This window comes from Pungitius pungitius, chromosome 3 (assembly GCF_949316345.1).
Source record: "Pungitius pungitius chromosome 3, fPunPun2.1, whole genome shotgun sequence".
NCBI lineage: Eukaryota > Metazoa > Chordata > Actinopteri > Perciformes > Gasterosteidae > Pungitius > Pungitius pungitius.
The window spans coordinates 6,929,709-6,955,588 of NC_084902.1; the positions used below are offsets into that span (position 1 = coordinate 6,929,709).

General features: G+C 46.9%; 1 protein-coding gene across 1 annotated transcript in view; it reads left to right on the plus strand.

Moving 5' to 3' along the window:
* The first annotated feature begins 440 nt into the window (after positions 1–440).
* The window catches only part of LOC119210051 (rho guanine nucleotide exchange factor 17-like), a 44,669-nt gene continuing 19,229 nt past the window's right edge, over positions 441–25,880 (plus strand). Inside the window, exon 1 of the mRNA XM_037459659.2 lies at positions 441–6,190. Within this exon, the coding sequence (XP_037315556.2) occupies positions 953–6,190 (5,238 nt within the window). The 5' untranslated portion in view covers positions 441–952. The remainder of the gene's footprint in view (positions 6,191–25,880) is intronic.

The following is a 25,880-nucleotide window of genomic DNA, read 5'->3' on the forward strand; positions in this document are numbered from 1 at the left end:
AGGTCCTCTCTGGGACAAAAGGACCTGTTAACCGGACGGCCCCACGAGAAGCGCCACGGCAGTCATTGGGCATTTGTTTCTAATGTAGAAAGGAGGAAAAGGGCGTTTAACTCTAAAGAGACAAAAAGGTCTTTATTGTATCTTGGAAATAAGTGATACATTCCTATTGATATCATTTACAAAAATGCAACAGGTCCAAAATGTTTCTTTGAGTAGTTAGTCTTTCGCAAGCAAAGGGCTATAATTACACCTCGTTTGTCCATTCTATCTGTCCTGTATCCCCCCCCCCCCCCAAAAAAAAACAGAAGGAAAAAAAAAGCTTTTCCTCTCAATCCCTGAGGGGGGCTATGACAGCCCCTATACCCCTAGTCCCGCCCACCCCCTCTGCCCTATCTCAGGCATTAACATGCAAAAAACAACATAAGTCACGGAAAACCAAATCATGCCAAAATAAGGAATCCGCCAACAGTTGTGTGGGGGGGGGGGGATTGGAAGTGGATGATGCGTCGGGCCTGTGCAGCCGAGGGGGCTAAAGTTTGGAAACCTTAAGGGATTCACAATGGATGGTTGTGCTTGTGGACAGGTTGGGAAGTTTTGGGCCAACTAAACTAAACTGTGAGAGCTTTCCTCCTCGCACGGATGCGGTTTCGGGAAATCGACAACATGTAAGTTTTGATAGCAGAGCGGCCCTCTCGTCGTTCCTCGATGGACGGATTACCACTTGACTCACTTTGTTATCAGTGCTTGCAAACACACGTTCTCAACGAGTCGTTGTTGTTACATTCACGCCGTTAGGCTGCGTGTGTGTGTGAGAGAGGGAAGGGGGGGGGGAAGAAAAAACCGACTGCAACTCCAAAAAGGTGCTTGGATCCGTAACACCCGTGGAGCTAAAAAAAAAAAAAAAAGAAAGAAAAATGTGTGCGTGAAAATCTAACAAAGAAAGGCATGAACAATGGCAGCGAGAGGGAGGAAGAATGCGCCCGTCTATCGCAGCGTTTCTTTCAAAAAGCTGGGGTCCTGGAGCGCCAGCAGGACTGAAGACCAGCAGCACAATCCAGAGGATTTGGAGGCGGCTGGTGTCGCCCTTCCCCCGGAGCCCAGCAAAGCAGAACAGCCTTTGGCGACGCGTAATGTCAGCGTGTCCAGAAAAGTTTCCAAAATATCTTCGACCGCCACCACCGCCGGCCTCCCGACCGCAGATCCGAAGAGAAACTCCTCTGCTCCTTTCTCCTCTATTTCCCCCTCCATCCGACAGCTCACCGAGAGGTTCAGCAGCAGCAGCTCCGCCGCCGGGACGCGCACTGCTTCCCCCGGAGACGGCGCAGCGGTGACGCCGGGGAGCGGCACTCTTCCCCGGCCAACGGGCCCCACCAGAGACCGGTCCCCGTGTCGTAAATCTTTTCACCAGGACAGTGGTGGTGGTGGTGGATGTATCCGGCGCAGTGATAGAACTACTACTGCAGCAGAGTCACAGACGGACAACAAAGTGCAAAAGTTTCACTCCGAAACCGAGTCGGACTCTGAGCAGAGGAGTGAGCGGTGGAATTTTAAACGTTTATCCGCCGACAGCAACTCTGGTAAGATAGATTATTCTCGTGTTAATGCATGTCCCTCTGATCCTACAAAGACTGTGACTACAGATGAGGAAGAGGATGTTACTATTCGAGGGGTTCCCCCAGCCTGTAAATCTCACAGAAGTCATGGCTTCACACACCACGGCGACTTTATTCCCCTGCACTCTGACAAGTGGCCCAGTGTCACCAAAATCAGACAACTTTTCGATGAGAGTGACGACACAAAGCACAAGGCTGACTCCTTTGAGAATTTAAAAGCAGTCAGCAGAGGACATTTGCATGAGCTCAGCTCCAGTGAGAGCGCCTTTCTCTCGGATAGAAGTGACAAACTCTCGCCTTGCAGCTCTGCTAATGAGGGCAATGTTCTTGCTTTGCATGACAAATGCATAGTTGGAGCTCAAATCAGAGAAGGCAACAGCGTAAAACAGAACTTTTATGAAGGTATGGACTTTTGCTCCAAAACCGACCACCAGCTGCACTCAAATGAGGAGGAGGCAGCCGTAGAGAAACAAAGTTCCAATAACACTAAAGTTTCTGGCGTAAATACTTTCCAAAGCGGCAGTAGTTGCACCGGAGGTGGACACTTCCAGAGGATTAACCCGTCTCCATACAGATCTCACAGTCCCCGCACCGAGTCAGAGGCTGCCCCCAAGTCCCTCAGGACGACGGGGCCGACATCTGACCCCGGCCCTGACCTTCAACCCCCTGCTACTTTGTCTCGGAGTCAGACGGAGAGCTTCGACACCTCCTCCTGCTCCTCCTCTATTCAGCGGCCAACAGTGAGGGAGAGAAGGGACAGACAGGGGGTCGGGCTGCCCAGGGATAGTTTACATTCCTCGCATAGCTCCTCTAGAGCTCCAGCCCCCACCCCCTCCCATGCTCCACGTCCAGATAAAGCCATTACCTCCTCCTGTACTGTACCTCCCACCGCGGAGGTAAGAGCCCCAGCAAGAGTTGTTTCTCCTCTCCGGTCCCGCTGGAGGTTTAGCTCTGGAGACGAAGAGGAGGATCACACTAGGAGAAGAAGAGGAGGAGGAGGAGGGGGCTGTGGTGGAGGCAGTTGGAGTGTTCCTTCTGTCCCGGCTCCTTCCATCTCCTACAGGGCAGGGGAACGGGGCACCACCGAGCGTGGAGGTAGCTATTTCCCCCGTAATAAAAATGGCTGGTGGGGCGCTAAGGGCATCGGTAGGTCCTCAGGCAGTGAGGAGGACAGCCCTGGTTCAATAGGTCCCCACAGCCGAGAGGCCGTACGCCGCCGCTCGCTGAGGAAGAAGAAGAAGGTCAGTGGAGCTGCTTTTGCAACGGGCCGCGATGATTGCGACGATCGCGATGGCGAGTCAGAAGACAGCGACAGGGACACGACTGTGACAATGGAGCATCTAGAGAGGCAACACCAGCAAACGACCGGAGGTGAATTGGCAGGAACTGTATGTCGGAGCCGCTCCGTAAGAGAACCCAGCAGTAACAGAGCCAGGGTGCAGCAATGGGAACGCCTCTCCTCACCTGCGACATCCACGACACTTCCTGGTGTAGCGCGAGTGTCAAAGGTCAATATTCCCCCTTTTTTGTCCAGTCCTGGTGGTTCACTTAGCAGCAGTCGATACTCCAGCACTGAGACTCTGAAGGAGGAGGACCAGGCTGGCTGCGCCAACCGTGCAGGAGGTAATACTAGCAGAACTGCATCCTCGTCTATGCTGAGCAAAACATACCATGGGAATTTTACCATGTACCGCTCCCCAAGCTTTGGCCATGGGGATAACTTCTCCCGTACCTCTCTGCGCCCTAAGATTGTGTCTACAGTCACCGCCTCATCTAGTGCGCTTGCCAGAGAAGGTGGGGCACCAACAGCAGTCGGGGTTGGTGAGAATACGACATCAAGCAGAGCAAAAGGTGTGGATGTTGATAATAAGAAAAATCAAATATCCATGTCCAACCCTGATATCGCCTCAGAAACTATGTCTCTCTTAAGCTTTCTGAAATCTGACCTGTCGGAGCTCAAGGTGAGAAAAATAAGTGGAGATAAATCCTGGGCCTCCAATGGGTCCCCAGTGTACAGGATGGGTTCACGCAATCAAGGCAGTAATCCGCTACCTTCTGGTTGTCGGCCGTCACTGAAAGACCTAACTGCCACCTTGCGGCGTGCAAAGTCCTTCACTTGTTCGGACAAACCCACTGCAGCAGTGAGGTGTTACTTGACAGCCGGCGCCGCAAAGAGGAGCTCTTCTGAGCAGCAGCTGGATTTGGATGGAGAGGATGACAGAGGGAGGGTGTTGGTGTCGGAGAGGGAAGTAGAAAGTGATGGGGGGGATTTTAGGGTTGGGAGACGACAAAGAATGAGGGATTATGGATTTGATAATGACGACGAGGAAAGGATGCCGACTCCATTGCAGGAGAGGTACGTGCAGGAAGCCAGGCAGGTCATTCGAGATATCTGCCAGATGAGTACTAGAGAAGATGATGATGATGATAATGATGTAGACATGAAAAGAACTGACGGTGGTCTGGAAGATGAGTGTTTCCAGGTCAAGAAAACCAATGAGGAAAAGGAGAAAGGAGGAGTGATTGTTGAGGATCAGGCCAGGAAGGATCAAGGGGATGACTTTGACAACACAAAAGACAGGGATAAACATGCGAGGGAGAGAGAGAACGGGGAGAGGGAGAGGAGCAAGAGGGATGGACAAAGTATACAGTTGGAGAAGCTCAACAGCAGGGGCACAGAGTACAGGGAGACGGAAAGGAGACAGAGCGGAGAGACTGAGAGAGCCTTACTGAAGGGCCACTCGGAGGAAAGCGTGTTCTACGACCGCTCGGTGGATGAACTTTCAGGCCATGAGTCTAGTTTAACAGATGAAGGGATTGTGACAGAGCCAGAGACGGGCCCAAGTGACCCCTCTGAGAGGTCATTCCTGGGCTCAGCGGGGGTTAATTTGGGGTCACGAATTGCCACAGATGTGCTCGGGCAGCCAGTTACTGTATGGAAGCAATCGGCTCTCCATCAGGCTGAGAGGTTTATGCAGGAAAGACGAGAGGTAACCGAGAATAGCGTGAATTGTACAAATCGTCTAAACAAAGTCGACGTACCCCCCGCTGAGCCCCATCCTCCCCGCATGGCCGAGAGTGACCGTGTCATCGTGGAGCCGAGCGCCACCTCCGGTATCAATAATGTCGACGCTGCCCGTGAAGAGATCAACGCCGCTGCGTCGCAGAGGTCGGCTGGCGCCGCAGGAGGGGGACTCGAAGCGCCAGCAACACCCAGTTCCAACCGACGAAGGCGCAAGTTCTCCCCGTCTGGTATCAACAACACAGGCTCGGATTCCAGTAACGGCAGCAATGCAGAGTCAACAATGGCAGCTGTTGGAAATGGGGAGTCCACAGTCTACCGCTCTCTCAGTGACCCGATGCCTCAGCGGCACTGCCCCGCGACAGATGAAGGGAATAACACTTTTTCCTCCGTGGACAGCAATCTGTTAGGATCCCTGTCCGTCAAAGGTGGGGGTGGTGCTCCAGAGGCCACGGCTGTCGCCACCTCGTCAGAGTATAAAGGCAGTGCTGCCAGTGACCTGTCAGTGTACAGTGATGGCGGGCTCCTACGGGATGATGCCATTCATGACTACAGCGGGGTGATCAGGAGCATCGTGGCTGAGCCCGGCGCCATGGACAGACTGATGGCGGACGACCACGGCAATGGCAAATATCCCAAGAAGAAGTCGTTCAGTGACCCCAGTCGCCGAAGCGATGCCCCTTTACTTTCCCAGAATGACCCTCAATTTAAATGTCAGACCGGCAGCACCAAGCCAATCAGTGAGCTGGATCAGCCTGGTCAGATCCCACCTTCCAGCAGCGAGCCCATCCTGAGTGAGCAGAGAGAGGAACTATGGAAGCCAGAGGTGAAGCCTAAACACACACTGCTGACACAGCCGGTCATTAAAAACGACAAAGCTCGTTCCCAGTCGGAATCCACGCTTCTGTCTGACAACCATGAGGATGATGATGATTTAATAGACCACGGTGAGGAAGAGACGGAGGTGCAGCAGTTTAACTTCAACCTCAAGCTGGCTGAGGTTCTGTCCCCCAGAATGGTTCGTCGGCCCACCAGAAAGCGTCCAAATAGGCCGGCTCAGTTTTCACCTCACGAGGAACCTTTTGAGTCCTCAGAACGGGGCTCGGAGGAGCAGGAGGACCACGGCCGCCAAACCGACCTCACCCCTCCCCTCCCTCCTCTCCAATCCAAAGCCAAAACGAGATCCAAGCATGTCCGCCATGCCAGCGAACCTGCCGCCTTCCTCCCCATCTCCCCGCCGCCACATCTCCAGCCACTGAAGGAAGTGGCCTCCCTCTCAGTCGCACCCACTGCAGAGCCTCCGACCTCAGGTAAACCTCCAGGAGATGAGGCCCCATCTCTGGAGGCCGTGACCCAGAAATATATTCTGGAACTGAGCGCTGCTGAGGGCCCGGGGCCTCCTCCGGCAGCCAGGGACGGAGCAGAAGCTTCTGTGTTGCCTTCCGAGGGGCCCAGCGAGACCAGTGCCACTGGAACTGCAGAAGCTGGGGCACAGAAGAAGAGCACAGAGGACACTGCATCCGCAGCTACGCCACAGAGGACCAAGCCAAAAGTGGTGAGTCCACTTTACCAGTTTCAATGCTGTGTGTGTGTGTGTGTGTACTCGGGTGGCAAGTTGGCAAGTTGGCATGTTCAATACTCTCTTGTTGCATTGTGTCTTTGAATCTTAAAAAACTAATGATTCATAGTTTTGAATTCGGTTTGAACTTGAACAATAGACAAAGGGGCCATAAGTTTCAAACATGGTGGGATATTTGTTTTAAAAATGGAAAAAAAACTATCTTTTGATATTTTTCGACCATTGGTCTTAAAAAACAGCCCATAATATTTCCCTGTACAGTCGGCTTCTTGTTTTGGTTGCAGAGCTCCACCGAAAAGAGTACGTGTGCGCCTGTGCTTTTCATGAGGTGATGTGATTCAGGACCTGTATGGTACATTTTCGAGTGCATTTAGAATCAGAACTGCAATACAGAAGCCATAAAAGACTGAACAGTGTTAAACAAACATCAGAGGATGTTATTAGTTTGATTAAACAAATCTCCAACAAAGGGCATGAAGGAGTAGACCGAGGTCTGCTCCGTGGGTGTCTGTTTTTATTTACTTGTTTCATCCAATATCTGTGCCAGAATCGTAGAGCAGGAATATATCAAACTGTGTGTGTGACCATTGGGAGGCCTCTGGCCTGTTTATGCAATAGCAATAAAACTGATTTGGCATTTAACCAAAAATCATTATAATTAGGATTTCTACTCCAAAAAACTACTGACAATAAATTCATGTTATTGAAACCTACAAGGTAGAATAAGTATATGATACATTTACAATGTACTAGAAACTTGGATAAAAAAATAAGATTTCAAGAAACTAAACGTTTTATTTTGTAAAGTGTGTTGATTTGAAGCTGGCTAGTCGCTTGTGTAACGGTGCACGGCGGGAGATGGGTGCGTCCGTCTCAGTTTCAATGTCTGTGTTATTCATTGCCATACACGCGTTGCCTCTCCTGGGGGGTCTTTGCCTGAAAGCCAAGTTGGTAAATATTCAGTGGTGAGTGTTATTCTGAATAGGTGGAGAAAGTAAAAACGACACTGGGCTGACCACCCTGGACTCGGGACAGAAAAGACATATTATATTCATTTCATCTAGCGCCTTATTATTTATTAGTGTAGATTGTTCAACCCTCTGATCCATTGGGCTTCCTGGTTGCCGTAGAGACAGTAGCAGTAGCTGGCAACTGAATTCACCATGCAGGAAATGGGTTTAGGGAAATGGGAAGTTGTTGTGGTTACTGAAGTGTTTGAGGATGTCCAGAATTACCGGCCTGTGTGTGCATGTGTGTATATATTATAAACTGGTTTCCTCTATTTTCTCCTGTGTGTGTGTGTGTGTGTGTGCACATATTGTTTTCATGGAATATATCAATGGCTTGTTTAAACCTTTTGTAGACCCGAGTTTGGCCAACAAGTGTGTGTGTGTGTGTGTGTGTGTGTGAGCGATTTGGACTGAATGTAATCACAACTGTGCCAAACTAAAATGGAGCACAGAGAAGTTCTCAGAAAGAAAGAAAAAGGGTGAAAGAAAGAAGCGTGTAAGAGCTTTTTCCTTTTCTGGAGACTTGAGTGTGGCTTGTTTCACCCTCAGCACGGTGCGCTCATTGCAGCATCAAAATTAATTTGATCTTTTTCACATTTACTTTTGCTCATTATGCGTCGCTCCAGATGTTGGGCCAGTCGACATCTGTGGTCTAAAACATTAGTCCAAATGACCATCAACATGTAGCATTTTCAGCTCGTGCCCCATCTCCATGTGTCCAAATTCTTCAGCATTCCTCCCAACAAGTTCTCTATTTCTGCTCTTTGCTGTCTCTCTTGCGTCTCTGGAACATTGCAGTCAAGTGAGGTCATACAGTGTGTCTTGGTATGAGGCAGGCGGCTGTGCCAAATGTCAGGTAGAGAGAGAGAGAGAGAGACATGGACCGAGACAATAAAAGAGGGCTGGAAGAGAACGCTTGCCGGCTAAAAAAAAAACGAACACACACACAGAGAGAGAGAGCTGTAGAATATAAGAGGGTGGTTGGAGGAATGAGAGGTAGAAGGCTGTTGTTTTAGTTGCAACACAGGTGCATTATGTGTACACAATCGACATCTCAACCGCCCTACACTTTATAAAGTTGGCCCATATGTGTCTGATTAATGGATCATCTCTCAAAGTGTTTCTGCTACTGTTTGTGTATTGTTCACTTCCAGCAGGAATGAAGCCCGTCTTTACGGCTTGTTGCGTAACAGCTACTCCCCCCAAAAACAGCCGAGGACTCCCAGGGAGTCACAAAGATGCTTGTGTGTCATGCACTACTGGCCATATTTTATTGTTGGATAATTGCTGTGAAAACAATATACTTTTTCGGGATCTTTATTTGATTGGGAAGAATTGACAAAAAACAGTCTAATCTGCAACATTTCTACCACCTCAATGTCAACATTGGAACAAGTAAACATAATTTAAAGAATGGTCAAAATGTGTTTCTGCCTTGACCCGTACAAATGGCAGCTGTCTACACATCACACTCTGTCTTCCTTCATAAAAGGTGGGGGGAAAAAGAGAAGGGGAAACTGAAAGGTTGGTTTGGGCTCTTTCTGCTTGGATTAGGTCTAAAAGCTCAGTGTTTATAGCTTCAGATTTATGACTGACTTTGTTTTATCAGGCCACCCACGTGGAATCAAATCATTTTTCCCCTTCTCGTTCCCTCCTGTTACAATCCGCACTCCTCTGCAGATGTAGTTGTGCCGGAGAGGAGCAGGAAAGGTATAAAATACTGACGCACTGAGCTAATTTGCTCTTGGCTTACATTTGAAAACACTGAGATGCGAAACGGCCTTTTTAGAATATGGAAGTTTGGGGATTATTTCTTATATAATTTATTTAATATATCACTGGTAAACTGGTTGCTAAACCAAATCATGCTCAATATTATTATACAGAAAGTAATCAAAAACAGCTTTTTTTCTAAAGGAGGATTTACAATTTCTTAAATCATCCTTCGCAAAAAAAAAAGTGAAATGTTAATAGAACCCTGTGGTGTAATCAAAATGCATCTTAAAAGTGTTTGGGGGATGAGCTTATCCAATGACGTGCTCCTTTGAACACCAATTTTTGAAGGTGAAGTTCAAAGACCCATTTCATGGTCGCGCACATAAAGGATTTAGTGCAGGTGTCGGGGGGCCTGAAGGTCATTCCAGGTTTAGTGACGTCCAAAAAAAGTGCACCGTGCTGAGCGGGGTAAAGGTGAAGGTGAGATAAAAGGATTCGGATGTGGTTGAAGGACGCCGTGACTGAGGGGATCAAACGGCCGCGTGGCGGATATCTTTCTGCCACGACCTCCGGTTGGAGACCTTTTTAGAGTTTTTTTACTTCCGGTCGGGCGAGGTGGACAAAATGTGCCTAAAATGCTTCATGGAAAACGCAAGAATGGTGTGGCGTTCAGATCTCACTCGTTGAGGACACCGGACTAAACGAGCCTTTTGTCATTTTAATGTTTTTATTGAGAGAACTTTGGAGAGAGAGAGAGAAAGAGAGAACGTCTCCTACCCCCCCGGCCATCTTGTCCTCTACTCGCATGCAAAATATTTTGCCTGTCTCTCATTCTCTCACACACACAATATTGCTTTTGGGGCAGGCACAACAAAAATGTTTTGTGTTCCTTTGAGTAAGAGTGAATGTGTGTGGGGTTGATTTAATAATAGACCTATTTGCTTAGGGGGGGGGTTTACCGCAGTAATTTTGATTTTGATAGATAGCTGTTACCAATTTGGTGTGTGTGTGTGTGTGTGTGTGTGTCTCAAAAGCGTATTGCTGAGGAAGACTCCAGTATAGTGGTTCTTGTAACACACTTTTCACTGTCAACCGCTGCATCTACCCATGACTCCATCACATTTTTACAACTTGTAGGAGCATGAGACTTGTTTACCGTTAGCTCATTAGCTTAGCTTAGCATAAAGACCTGAAACAGGGGGAACTGCTAGCCTGGCTCTGTGCAAAAGTTACCAAATCCACCTTACCCCCACCTCTCAAATCTAATTAATCACCACATGGAAAATAATTTTGTTTAATCTATAACTAAAGACTAGATTTGGTTTAAAGGGGTTACGAGCCGTATATTCCTGCAGTTCTTTTCTTTCTTCTTCTTTTATGAGCCTTTAAAAAAAACAAAAAAAACATGCAAACCAAACTCAACTGACATGCAGTGTCACTGCAAACCAATCACATGAGACCTGAGTGTGGTTTCTAACCGTTGGAAAGCCTCCCTGCGGGGAAGCCGTGCTGGACGCGCTCGCCCTTCTCTTGGTGACAGTTGCGATGCCTTGAAAATGGCTGCCGCTCCCTTATAAGGGTCGTGCGGCTCGCCAGTGGAGAGGCATGGCAGTGGGACGCGTGAGGAGCGGGCACCTCTTCAGCCGCCTTTGCCTCTTTGTTATCCTCATCTCTTGTCCCCGTCGCTGCCCTCCAGACTGGATCTTTCCAACTCTCCCGGCCTGTGTGGATCCACCCAGTGTAATTACAGAGCAGCTTGCTTATGTAAGGAAAAACCTCCTCTGAAACAGCACTTTCTAGCACAGCTGCAATTTCAGCTTTTATTTTGTGCTCAGACACATTTCTACATACTGAAGTGTGTGTGTGTGTGTGTGACCTAGATAATGCATGATGAATAAGGGTTTCACATGGTTCTCATGCTTCTTTAAAGATTGGGTCATCTTGGACCATTTGTGTGTGTTTGTTCCATGGATACAGCATGGCACATAGATGTCGAATGTGAGTATTTTGTTGATGACTTGCCTAATGCAAGGCTGCACTATTGGCTGCCAAGTGAAATCCCCTCGGGTTTAAATTACAGCTGCTGCTAATTGGTTTCTTCCAAAAAAAGAGGGAAAAAAAACGACACTAAATATTTATCACGCCACCGAAAATTCACTCCAGAAGAAGTTGAGAGACAACAACTCGGACAAGAATTGGCTTCGCCGCATTTAATTTAATAGTCTGGTGAGCAGACATTAATTAATGAAATGCACTATTATCATCCCACGCCACCTTGACAAGCTAGTTGCTAGCTGTTAGCCAGTGAAGCTGGTTTGGCTGTACAAAAAGGCTTCTTCATCAAGTGAATGAAATGTACTTGGATCTTGAAGTATGACTTTGTGAAAAACTGCAACATTTACTTTCTGGTTTTTAATTGTTCCCCAATATCTGATTGCCTAACGACAACTTGTTATCACAGTTCACTTTATGAACAGTCAGGGCATTCATTGCGATCTGCATATTGTTTTGTTGAATTGCTTTGAATGTACCAACTGTTCTAGATACACAGAAAATCGTTTATATAGCGGTATTCAGGCCTTTGTCACACACACACACACACGCGCAAAAAGCAGTGGAAAGGCTAAACTGCCATTACCATTAATGTCTATGCTAGTGGGGTTTTCAGTATGCGCATATCTCTCACAGCACCCATTGCCGTGGACGCGTCACTCACACAATGGTACGACTGTGTGTGTGTCCAGTGCGACGCGTAGCACAGCATAGTCCGCGGCGTGGTCGGACACACGCACACGGGTAGAACTGGGGGTTTTAGGCCCGGGTCCGTGGGTGGACCGGGCCGCTGGGCTCCATAATTCCGTCACTTCTCTTTTTGTCATCCAGAGGAACATGACGGTAGAAAGTCTTCTGCTTCTTCGTCCCTTCTCTCTTTCCGTCCTCGGCATCTCTCTCACCTTCTCGCTCGTCTCTCTCATGGCATCCGTCCGCCGGTTCGGATCGTGCTCGAGCTGCCAGCTGAGAAAGTCCCATCAAAATGGGAACGGGAGAAGCCGGAAGTGTCGGAGCGTCGCTCCCGAGTGGCTGCTGGGATCCCGGATTAAGGCGCAGGGAGAGGAGGACCATTGGAGGAGAGACGCGCGAGCAGCGAAGGACAAAGCCGGCTCGCAGGCAGGTGGACGTAGTTTGTGTCACCTCGGTTCATTTTATGTGTATGGACGTTGTATGTGGGTGAGCGTGTTGCCGAGGTTGGATAAACTCTATTGTTTAGCTGTCGTCGTGTTAGCTTCACAGTGACATCACCCCATCATGTGGACATCATCTGGACGCACCTCCATGGGGTCATTAGATCATCCACAGTACAGAGATGGCATCACTGTAGATCTTTGTCTAGAATTTTGTCTCCAGGAGTGCAAGGTTTGTAAGCAGAAGGGAAAATTAAACAAAGCCATTTTTTGTCTACTTTCTTTAGTCTCTGGTGCTCCACAGAAAGTGGGGCATTGCATATTCGCAGCAGCATTAAATCAGGTAACATTTGCATAGAATAATGTTCTGCATGCCTGAACAAAGCATAGAACTTTACCAGGTAGTGCGTGCATGTAGGGGGACGTGGATGTTTGAGTTCACAACAGTGTGAAACATACTTTCGTCGCTGTACAGACCCTTTGTGGCATGACAACACTGGAACAGCTTTGTTCAATTCTACCCACTAAACACCACCTGCAACGTGACATTTTTCCCTGTGATTGTTTTTAGATTTAAGCAGATTTTGAAAATTGAGCCCTAATTTTCTTTTTGTTAACATGATTACCATTATACCAATAAACATGCACTATATTATCTTTTTTTTTAAGTTCCAAAAGTCCAGTTTCCCTCCCCCGACCCCCCCCTCTCAGGTGAGAGGCTCGATCACTCGGCTCCGCCGACGACCTTTGTACTTCAGTAAAACATTTTGTCTCTAGATGAGTTCTCCCAAAACTATGAGTCAGCCTGAAAATATGTTGACCTCAACCGAGAGAACTTTGTGTGTGTGTGTGTGTTTCTGTGTGTGTTATATTGTGAAGGGGATAAATACGATGGCAAATAATATTTAGAAAATACGAAGCAGCTTTTAGCTCCAACTTCGTTCATTGTGCTCCTAACTCTGTCACGGCGTTCCTCACACGTTCACTTTCCCTCGTTACCGCTCGTACAAGTTTTTAACAAGTTCACGCAAACAAACTGATGGTGGTTCCCAACATTTTGGGCTTCTGACTTAATGCATGAAAGAATCATTTTTACAGTGCTTATTTTACTTAAACTAAATGTCAGCACTGTGTTCGTACACCTTTTTAAGCGCGTGTTGTCGTGTTTAATCAGTGTTGTCGTCTGTGAACTAAACTTTGCTTCAGTGACTGTGAGAAAATGTGTGATAAGAAGCTTTTACAATGTCGCACATATCAGTTTCTCGTGTTTTCTCTGCTAATTCAGTGTTTTGTTTGCCCGTGGCGAGCAAAAGTGTTGCCGAGTTTTAAAGGGTGCGTTTAAAAGTGTTTCCCTAATGGCGCTTTTAAAAGCTCCTATAAACGCGATTAGGTAGCGGTTCTGGGAAACACTGTTGGTTTATGAAGGGAATTTTAGAATCAGGAAAGACTTCATTTACAGTGATTTATTTCACAAGCACAATCAGATGAATGGTGGAGTCTCGGGTAGTTGGACTCTATTATTTTGTGGAATATTGATCATGTGGTTGGATTGGGAATATTCCCCTTGGAGGGGGGGGAGGGGAGGGGGGGGGGGGGGGGGGCTAAAGGCAAACAGTTTGATTTGAGAAGCTTTACGGATGCACCAATGCCACCAGTTTGGAATTGGGTCCCCAAACTAATCAATCCTGCAAGTTTAACCCTTGTTGTTGCAACAACATCTTAAATGTGTGACGGGAGGTTTTGGCTTTTTGGTATGAAAAATGCTGTTTATTTGAAATACTTGAACCAGAACCAGCAGTATTTAAAACCTTTCCGGGTAACACTTGGTGTGTGTGTGTGTGTGTGTGTGTGTGTGTGTGTGTGTGTGTGTGTGCAGACCTGCTGTCCCTCAGCTGTTTCTTGCCAAATATAACCGCAGTAATCATTATGACAATAATGATTGTTAATGATGATGACTGCCATTTATCTTGAGATTTGGGGTGTGTGTGCGAGCATTTGTGTAGGCGTGTGTGTGTGTGACTCCAAAGGTATGTTTGAAGGGCTCACACAGAGCTCCCATCACGCAATGACAGCCAGGGGTTTTGTGGGTAATCGGTCCTGTCTCCTGAAACAATGTAGTCTTTCTTCACTCCTCAATAGGCTTCTTATTTTCAACTAGGCCTTGACTCTTTCCCCCCTTCAAACATTTTAACCAGCAGTTGGCATTTCGATTGTGTGGTTCTGAAATGTTATTGTAAATTATTTGAGGTTCACACAGCGTGCTTCAGATATTCCTTTTGCATTAAAAACGTCACAACGCCTATTTACTCAAAGGTTGTCAGACTAGAAGAAAACCACCCAAAAAAATGATCTCCAGTGTAAAAACAAACAGGAGGATCTTTTGCCAATTTGTGACCCTAGAAAAACAAGCTTGTGGTAAAATGTCCAAACCCACGTGTTGAACGTTCCCGCCTTTTTAACCGGTCGAAGGATTCTCGTTGTTTAGCCGAAGTTCATCATTTCGGTGCTTAGACGACGCGCTGAGAAGTTACAAAGTTGTGATTAAAGGCTGAACGTAACAAACCCTCGCGATAAGATGTTCCCTAAAAATAGTTCACAATCTGACCTTGACGTTTTAAACCGAGGCGTGAAGAGAGTTGTGCGTCCTTGTAGCCATCGTTTTTCAAAATGTCAAAATGTTTCAATCATGCATTTTCTCATTATAACATGTTTACATTTTGACCCAGTGTTTACAATTGAAACAGGCCTGTCTTTAGCTTGATGAAGGAGCTGATTGACAGTTTGTTTTACTTCACCTTTCAACCGGTATCCAAGCGTGAGATAGCCGAATCCGTATGTGTTCGCTTACTCAGAGAAGCGTTTCATGGGAAGCTGCAGTGGTGGTCGCTGCGGCCATTGACCTTTCTCATGTCAGCCATCGAAATATGCAGATTTAAAGAGCCAGGATGTCATCTTTTTGACGCTATTTCTTTGGAAATGAAAAGCGGTTGCAGCAACACAGTTATGTCTCGGAAGAAGAACGTATTGTTGGCTTTTTTTTAAAACCCAGCCTGTGATCTATGTCACCGTCTCTGCTTTGTAATAATAAGGCAAAACTGCCATTGTTATAATAGACGGCTTCAGCTCCGCGCTCCCTCATCCGGACTTGAATAACCTATTCTTTAAATTTGAAAAACATGCGGTATTGGCTTTTAATTTAAAAAATGTGCGCAGAGGTGAAAACGACTTGGATCCTGCCTTTTTAAGGAACTGTTTCTTCTGTGTTCTCCTACTTGCAGGAACCATAATTGTCTCCATTGAGAGGGCAGGGCAGGAAGTGGGTTTGGGGGAGGCATTTTTGACCACACACACACACACACACACACACACACATTTCCGTCCTGCATCTCCCTTAATGTGTTTGTCAGAGAAGAAAGACAGTGCGAGCTGCGCTGCTTTAAAAGACCAGTATGCCACTGTATTTAGGTTAGACAGTGATGGAGCTGCAGCCTTTTTTTTGGCTTAGGAAAGATGATGGCTGCCCCTATGTGTATTATTTTCTCCCTTGGCAACCGTGTGTGTGGGTATGTTGCCGTAGGAATGCGGTGACCTCAGATGGGCCAGTGTTTCTGAAGGAAGGAGGAGGAGAGAGAAAATGTCCGCACAATAAAGCATGTTTACATCTTTTCCCCACCTCTCTGTTCACCACATTAGTTTGTCTGCTGTCATACAATCGGCCCCAAACTTTTGTCACTGAGATCATTGTTTGTTCCTACGTCAGTCTCCTTCTCTCTCAGCCGTCTCGGCCTTCGTCTTTCCGTCTCCCTCACCTCTCTCGCTCTATTTTTATACCCTCTCCCACCAAGCTCACATCTGGATCTTATTGACAGAGTGAACAGCCCGTTAGCCATTAAAGACTCCCTGGTGTGTGTGTGTGTGTGTGTGTGTGTGTTTGTGGATGACACACACATTGAATCCATCTGAAAGGTCTGCAGTTCAATCTAGGCCCTTAATTTCAGGTAACTGGATAAAATACTGTGAATAAGAATTTTCAGTTACACTGTAAAGCAGTTCTTCTTACTTTTTTTATTCAACCTGCTCTAAAAAGAATAAGGCTTTCTTGATTCCTTCTTATGATAACAATCTTCTAGTCGAGCTCCTGAACGGGACAGTGCGGTTGCTCCCCGATGGCTACCTGGAGAATATCTACTCTTATACCGATTGTTCCCTAAACGAAAACGTTGAATCCAACACGGCCGTCCAATCCAGCCTTGGCCCTGCATCTTCGGGTGTAGAGAATCTGGCCTTTGGTGTTGTGGGGTGGGAGAATTTGAATAATGATTATGTGTATTGTAAGGGCGGGTGGCTGTGGACGCTGTTACTCAGTCGATAATTATGCGTGATTTAGAAGTTTTCCTCCCAGAATCCCTCAGCGAAAATGAGTTAACTAACTGTGTTAATGCAAGCTGTTGTCTTTTCAGCTTAAACTATTTTCTCTGAACCTCTTAACCCGAACATTCTAGTCGTTCACGACAAAGCATTTGTTCCACGTTGATTATAAAGTGCAATTTTATTTTCACTGCACAAAATGAATGTGTACCAAACAAACACATAAGACTTACTTTTTGCATTTTCAGGTAGTATTTTCTTGGAATACACATTGCTAAGTGACTGGGATGGCAAACAAGGACCCGCCTCGCACAAAGTACACCATAAATCGGACAACTATCTCGGGCCCTGTTCCCTGAAAGAAAAAAAAAAAAAAAAAAAAACTCTCCTAATTGCAGTTTGAGGTGGGCGACCTCCAGGGCCGACACTGGACCTTTTTGACCTCTCATCCTTCACCTCTGTGGCAGCTAAATGCTACAAGCATCAACCCAACATAGAGTTAACAACTAGACCGGATCGTATCTTCCTAATGACAGGCTACAAAAAAAGAAAGTCTTTCTTCTTTTTTCTTTTTTTTTAAACTTGGAGGAGGGGGAGAGACTTTCTGTTTGTCACATTGACTCTTTCACAGAGTGGTGAGAGTCCCAGGGAGGGGGTCAACACGGAAGAGACAAATGCGCAACATGAATATGAGAACAGGATGGAGGCGCAATTTAATACTTGCGACCGACAGGGATGGAGGAGGCTCAGTGTGAACCGTGTCAAACTGATGTCAGTCCGGTGCCGTAATATCAGACTTTCTGTCTCTTTCAGATCCGAGGTCATTGCAACTTTATTCTGCATTGAGGGCCGAAACATAAGAGATGAGGGCTTGTGTTTTCCACAGTAACTATTGTGATCGTAGAGCTCTTGTTTGGTGTGTGTGTGTGTGTGTGTGTGCTGTGCTCTATTAATAGGAGGAGGAATGGCACAGGCCTGGGAATGTTGTTCTCTTTCCCCCTTTTTCCCTCTGGCGTCCTCTGCCTCTGAATGTGAGATGGGATGGACGCGATGGGGAGGGAAAGGAAAATGACAAGATAAGGGGAAGATGGAGGACGATGGCACGAGAGAGAAGTGAGGGGTCGGAGATTTTCCAAAAAAAGAGAACTATTCTCTTTGAATTTGGCTGCAACCATTTTTTTTACTGCCTACCTAGTTTTGTTTGATTCCCGTGGCACTTCACGGACAAATCCTTCAATGTGTTGTTTTATTTGAAAGACTTTACTCTGGGACTTTGCTCTGACATGAGTTATAGTAATCCTTTTCTGCAAAACCATGCATCTTGTCTTTTCTGCTATATTCATATGATCTTATCTTTATGGGATCGTTGAGGTCCTTTGGTTCTACCTTTCAAAGGAAAAATACAAGTATTAATCTAATATGTATGGATCAACGAAATACCCAGGTTTTTGTACAACATTGCAATCAGCTGTCAACCTCCTGTCTGTAGTGACATATGTGCATTTAAGCAATACAGCAAAGCACAGACCTCCTTGTACAGTGTGTGCGGATGGATGCGAGTGACTGTTCGAGAGTGTGTGTGTGTGTGTGTGTGTGTGCATGCAGACATGCTACCTTGATTCCTGCATTCCTGTCATTTGGTCTCAGGCCAGAGAATTCTGGGAAGCGAACTGGTGCAAGGAGGTGGGAGGGAAAGAGGAAAAGAAAGATCGAGAGGATTCCGACTTCTTATGATCCCTTCCATTCTGAGAAAGAGTTATTTTTGACCACAACGAGCCGATAGTGATGTAATCGCTTGTCTTCTCTCCCCCTTTCATAATCTCCACACCCTTCTCCCAAAACGTATCTCACCATCTGTCCCCCATGGGACTGAGTACAAACCAAAGGTTCTGTGGAGTTTTTGCAAGTCGTGCTTTGAAGGCCTCGGGTATTTGAGAGCGTCATAGAGCCGGTGACAGCGCGTGGAATTTTCGGAAAGCGGCAAAACTCTGTGGCAAAGAAAGGAACCGTGAGTTTTGAGTTTAGCCAGTGTGCGCTCACTGATCTAATCGCTCCCTCCTGAGAGCAACTTTGGGACCCAGCCCGTATCACACACACACACACACACAGCTACACACACACACACACGCAGCACTGCCATATAAGGAGAGAGTGCGAGGGAATCAGGCAGGGTTGAATCAGGGGGTCTCTTTTCTTCTCTGCTTTTTTTTTTTTTTTTGCTTCATTTTCTCTGGCTATCCTGAAGTTCACTGGCAGCTCTTTTTCACATTCATGCAATAATCCCCCCCCCCCCCCTCCCCCCCACTCCCTCCCTCCTCCCCTTCGCACCCCCCCCCCCCCCCCCCCCAAGTCCGAAACTGTTTCTCTCTTACCCTCGGCAGACGTTACACACCTTCAGCTCCTGGAAAGGTTTTTCCTCCCCTCCCTCAGGCTTTACTCACGAGTACACATTAACCAAATGTCCCCCCTGCTCTCCAGCCACTGTTCAAATACGCCGCAGACATTAGCGCAGTCCAAACACATGGTTCACGCAGTGTACGGCCATTAGGAAACGAGCCTGTTTCAATCTGGAGCACAAGCAAACAAAGGAGCACTTCCCACTCCGAATCCCTCAATGTGACCGTTGCTTTCTGCCGCGCAGTTCGTTTCTCTCGGTCGTTGTCTTTCGGAAAGTTCGGCGTGACACTAGTTAATTTCTTGGCAAAGCAGCGGTTAATGTGTACTGTAAGAATGGCGCCCCCCCCCCCCCCCCCCCCCCGTCCCCCCCCCCCGTCCCCCTTTGGCTCCTGTGTGTGCGCGCAGATGTGGTGGAATGCGAGGCGTTCTAAACGATCCTGGGAGTATCCGGTTGTGTGTTTCTGTAGTGGAGATAAAGCACATGTTTACCTTTTTTTTTTTTTTAGTTCTGTGCCACTGGGGGGGGGCTCATGGGAGGGGTGATCCTCAATCGGGATCGTCTTCTTCTTCTTCTGTTCACATGGACGACGAGCTCACGCGGAGCCCCCCCCCCCCCCCCCCCCTGCGTTTGACATCACTCCCTCTGCTCACGGCGTGCAAAGCGGCTTCTGTGCTGGTCCACCGTGTGACGTGTGACATCACTGCAATGCGGGAACTAGCGGCGTCCCGTACAGCCGAGACACCCCTCACCCCTCGGCTGTATCGGCTCATCTGTTAACCCAAGCTCCAAGCTCGCTGAAGTATTTTTGATAAATGCCTTATGCATAGTGTTTGTGGGCTCAAAATAGGTCTGTTTTTTTATTATACATGACATTCAAGACGGAGTCACAGTAGGAAAAGAATGAGAAGCTTTTATAAGCAACATCAGCTTAAGAGATAAGAGTTTTGTGTTTTTTTTAATCTATTTCTGGCATGTTGAAGTGTTTCACAGACAGTTACCCAGTTGGACACCCATGATGATGCCAGATGTTGTTGCTTAGTGATTGGTGACGCAGCTTTGTACTGTGACACTGCAGAGTAAATGTTTTTGTGTGTGTGTGTGTGTGTGTGTGTGTGTGTGTGTGTAGGTGCTGATCGGGAGGGGCCTGGAGCTGCTTGTGTTTTATTTCATTTTATTTTTTTTACCTATTCATGCTTTCTCTTGCATTTAGTGGTTTCCCTGGCAACTAGTGTTACATAGCAACAGGTCGCACAATGACCGATCTCCATCCCGCAACATTTTCACTGCTCCATGTCTATCTTCCGCCGACTCACCTGCCGCCGTGTCCTAACGGGAAAGAGTCTAAAAAGTCGCTGGGCAGCACCTTCTGAACCTGAAGGCCCCTTTTTAGATGTAGATGAGCTGCTCAGCTGGAAGCTGCTGTGACAACGTGAGCGTGACGCAGTTTGACAAATGATCCTTTCCCGGCCTCTCTTCTGAAAAGTGAAACTATTTTAAACTCGCTTCACTCCTGGCTGCGAAGGGGAAAGGGAAGTCGCACCGAGCAGCTGCAATCCAATAACCGCGCGCCGCCAACGTGCGCTGCACGTGCACTCTTTGTGCAACCTGGGATGTCACGTGGCAGTACAGTACGAGGCTGCGTCGCAGCCGGGTGTGGTCACAAGTACCACCGGGGGCACACCCGGCTCTGATTCGGGGCGTTTTCAGTGGGTCCCTCGCGTTGAAATACCCGGAGCTCGTTATTTTGAACGATATGAGAGTGAATGTGTGAGGCGGGACGTGTGTTGTCTAAACGTCCCGGGATCCAATAAGGATGAAGCAAAACCTACTTCATTGGCCTGTGTTTTGTTACCTCTTCTCCACCCTCTCAGGACTTTGCCTTTGTTTTGGTGCGTTGTGGCACAGTCAGCCCCCCCCCCCCCCCCTGTTTGTGTGTGTTATCCTCGGACCACTTGTTGTCTGGGTTGATTCTGCTGCCTGTGCTGCTCATATACCGTGTAGTCGTGTATGGATTTTTTGGCATTTGTATTCTTGTAAATCTTAATTCTTGAAACACTATGCCTCTCTGACAGCTTTTTCCTGGAAAGGTTTAGCTCCATTCAGCGCTTTTTTTTTTTTTTTTTTTAAGAAGTCCGACATGTTTTGATCGCCTTAAGCTGGATCAAGACGTTTCATTTATTCTAGCTTTACCAGCCGACCAACCTGTACACACAAACATGAATACGCACATGCCAGGATTTTAAGCTGTGAGGGGGTCAGGAATGTCAAGGATACAGGATAAAGAGGAGAAATGGAGAGAAGAAGGTGTCGAGAAGTAAAGAGATAATGGGGGGGGGGGGGGGATTGGCTCAATCCAGTTTATAGTGGTGAGTCCCGGCTAAACTGTAGTATTATAGAAGTACAGTCTGTAGTATTATAGAAGTACAGTCTGTATTATCATAGAAGTACAATCTGTTGGCTGACTAACCGTCTTTATCTACTGTGGCTATTTGTCTTCACATCCTCTTCATCTCTGCTTGTGATAGCTCCCCCCCCCTTCCTCTTCCTCCCTTTCTCCCGCTCTGTCTCAAAGTACTCTGGGGGGGGGGGGGGGGGGTGTAGTAGTGTGTTGTGCGAGTGCTGCTGAACGTGGTCACCGCGTGCATCTTCCATGGGACACAGTTCCCGACAATACAAATATATAAAAATATTTATAAAATATACATTTTTTTATTCAGATTTTGTGAGGGAAGGCAGTGTGAGTGAGATGGAAAGGATTTCCAGGAATCATCCGGATGGGGGGTGGAAGAAAGGACAAACTGGGTGGGAGAGACAGAGACACGGAGAAGGTATTTCCGGACTGGTGTTGGGGTTAAGACCAGTCTCTGTGGCTGATGGATATCTCCGGTTTCCAGTGAATTGTGTGATGGGTTGCTGGGCAGGAAGTGGATGAGATTTTTGGCTTGTCGGAGAACGGAAGTTGAGGACATGTACGTCCAGACGATCGAAGGCCCCTGCTGGTGGGTGTCGGTAATGCGGTTTGGACCGAGGAGGCTGATAATTTTTTTTTTTTTTAAAGATCCCTAAACTCACAAATAACAAATACTTAATCTATAGTGTACATTGATGAGAGTGCAATACCTGAGCGTTCAGTCCAGAAATATCAGCTTCTTGGTCATGGGTTAGCGCCTTAAACGTCCCGGTGGCGAATGCACGTCATTTAGTTTTCAACAGGAATAGCTTATTCAAGTATCTTTTTTTTTTTTTTTCACATAATGTTTGACCGATAATTTCCACGGCCTTGGATTTTAATTGCGTTGGGAGTTTCTCCTTATCAGTTCAGTGTCTTTGCCTCATCCGTAATAAAATTCATCTTCAGGCATCAGAGTGAAAAGACATTATTCTCTGGTGCCTCGTGTGTGTGTGTGTGTGTGTGTGTGTGTGTGTGTGTGTGTGTGTGTGTGTGTGTGTGTGTGTGTGTGTGTGTGTGTGTGTGTGTGTGTGTGTGTGTGTGTGTGTGTGTGTGTGTGTTTGAGCAAGTGTGTATTAGCCGAAGCATCAATCGTGTCCTCGCCTCAGCCTCACCTCTCGGGGACAAAGACTCCTTTCACAGCACACGTATCTCTGTCTCTCTCACACACACACACACACACACACTGACAGGGAATCGCACAAATTCAATCCATCCCATAAGGGCGTATTTGGAGAGCGAGTAGATCTGGTTACGCTCTTTCTCTTTTGCCCACACATGCATCACAGTTCCGTTCGATTCCACTTGATGTTTACTTTGCTCATTAAACTCTTCATGGCTGCCACTTCCGGCCAAGTAGCAGGTATCAAAATAAATAGTTCATGACTGTATTTGTGTTTGCAGAGGCCCATTATTTGATGGCACGTGGCTTCTCAATGAATCCTTAATGCCCTTTTTTCGATGAGTTTAACTGTGACCCTGTGGCAGGAAGAGATTAAAGAAATATTGTAATGATTTTTCAATATGAGCACTGCCCCCTTGTGGGTACTGTTGGAGCATGTGTGAGTGTTTTTAAATGCTTTTGATTGTTTTACTGTAATTAAATAAAATTAAAGATTTTACATCACACATATTGATTGTCTAAATATATTTCAACATGTTTGACCGTATTTATCTGTTATAAGCAAGAGACGGATACATGGAGAGAGGTTGAGGTGGGGTAAGGTGACCCTTGACACGTGAGGGAGGAATCAGCAAAGCGCAGTGAATATGACAGACGGAGCTTCATCCAGACCTCCTGTGGGGAGCAGTAGGAGTTTTTATTATCTTGGAATTGTCTCATAATCCTGTTATTCTGCATTGGACGACAGAGCTCGACACTGCTGCCGCACACACACACACACACACACACACACACACACACCAGGATGACATGGGATTTAGAGAATGAGCCGACAGGTGTCCTCAGCCTTCCTACATGTGCATCTATAGATTCACCTCAGAGTGCCTCGGTTTTTTGTGAAGAGATATTGGCTCAGAGACGGTGATACAGATGTCACAGCTGTCATTTAACAGCCCTTAATAAGACACTCTCACAGCCAGGCAGGTCCGCTGATTAAGAGTCAACCCCCCCTTCTGCCCCCACACACAGACACACACATTTCTCCTCCGGATGGGGAGGAAATAAGGGTTTGAACCACGGCTGCAAAATGAACAGCCACATTTACTCATCTGCTACGGTGTATCTATGCTTTCCTGCCACGTTATACTTGCTGTTAAATGCAATGTGATTTTTTTTTTTTTAAGGAATGGGAGATTGTTATCAGACCATTTCCATGGTGGATCTGTGGACCGAGTAATGGGGGTTGTGATATTGAGTTGCTCTCACTATCGGTGTTGTCTCTGATTCTCTCCATGTTTAATCATAATTTATTGTCTCAGCCAAACTGCACTTGAAATAATAAATTAACTCTTATGATTCCTGGAAAAGGAGTCGGGGACATTCGGTTGACCATGTAGTTGAGCATGTGAAACTCGTTTAGGGAGCGCACTCCATCCGCTGGCTTCCCACTGGTTTCTGCATGTTTGTACACGCAGAAACAAACACACACACACACACACACACACTTTATAGCTGTTTTTTCTTCACTACTTAGCAGCTGTATTCGTCCAAAACTAAACAGGAAATGCTGTGGATGTGAGCAATCTTGAGTCGCTTTAGTTACACAATGCTGAACTTTGAAACCTCAGACTCTGGAGGAGAGTTAGCTTCAGTTGCTTAAAGGTTGTTTGTTGGTACATGAAATAAGTAGATGTGTCGCTCAGAGAACAGAGTGTGTGTATTCAAATAATTCTGCGGACCAACATGCCAGAGAGATTGTCATCCCTGATCTTTGTCACCAGACCTTCAAACTCGTCAGTAGTTTCTATGGCAACTAGGATTAAAGGCCAATTTCCTGCCACGAGCTTGACCTTTAAATTTCCCCTGTGACCTTTTTTCTGTTGTCACCAACTGATCTCAGTTGGAGAGAAAGAGCGAAAGTGTGGTTGGATTTACCGCTGGACAAAAGCCACCTCATACAGTACTTGAGTGTTATCATTATTTTGTAAAACTCAACTAGTGTGCGCTGTTGAAGTACTCCGTATTGAACCGGTTGGCATCGAAGCACTTGAGACTTGGTATTTGTGTTAATATTGCATTGAGCACTGCATTTTTAAAGGTACTGTTGCTTCCCTAAGTTACTTGGAAGCTGTTAAAACCCACATGGCGTGCCGTGTTCTACTTATGAAACTTTTTCATTAAAACTGCATTTTAGATTATTGCTCTTAGATTATTATTGAAAATTCTCTGGCGACATGTGTGCCATAGCTGCTGCGTGCACACTTGCACAACTATGCGCACACACACACACACACACACACACACACAAGGCCCCTTTTGAAGCAAAGCAAAATATAAGCGTGTAAGCCTGAGGTCAATTAATCACAGCACTATGCAGGCTTCCCCATATCTGTGGAAAATACATGAAATAAATATATATAAAAACAGGCCCGTCTGCATTGAAGTAGGATTAAAGTATTTTCACTTCGCCATAGCGACTGAACTTAAGTCATTTCATGAACAATTCTTTCATTTATCATCTTTCTGTCTTTCTGTCTCACGACCTTCCACAAAACCAGCTGCAGTAGTCCAGTTCCTCCACTTCCAGAAAGTCACATGAGTCAATCTGTTACGAGCTGTTCAAGATAGAATAATGGTTATCGCATAGGCTAGTGAAGGTTTCTACAGTCCCAAGTACGGGTCAAGATTAAACTCAACACCTCGTGACAATAAGCTGTTCCTGGCGTGTAATACAATAAGTCGGGGTGCCCCTTTTTCATTTTTTTTCCCACCCCCCCAAAACGTTTGCAGCATGCTGGCAACAATCGTCGTCGGTGTGCACATAGTGCACTTAATGACAACCTCGCTGCCTGTTGTCATGGTTATCGTTGGACCGCTGCTGTGCAGCGTTCGCAGAAGCGGAACAGAACCGGCGCTGTTGTGACGTGAAGATGAAGATGAAGATGCTGAGAGCGAGTCCCTCAGATGCCTCCTCCATCGACTGTTTGTGGAGGGATTGGTCGAGTCTGGCTGAGCCGGACGGGGCTGAGCGCCGTAAGCGTCTGCCCTGCCTGCTGTCTCTCATTTTAAACACTCGGCGAGGGGAGGGGAGGGGAGGGCCGTGACACAATCGCACACACCCCCACACACTTTTTATCCCTCCCCGTGGTCCACACGCACACACACACACACACACACACCTCGACATACACTCAGGTCTTGCTTACATCATCCGAGGCAGTGGAAACGGCTCAGACACCCGTGCGTGCTGATTCGCGCTCCTTTGCCGCCTTTCACGTCCAGTGCGCTTTGACGCACGAGACCGAATCCATGAAAACAGAAGATTTTGCGTGTCGGGGGGGGGGGGGGGGTTGCTTTCTGAGGGGCTGAATTATTGAAAAGCACCCGTTGCCAGAAGAGGAGAGCAACTGGAAGAAAGAT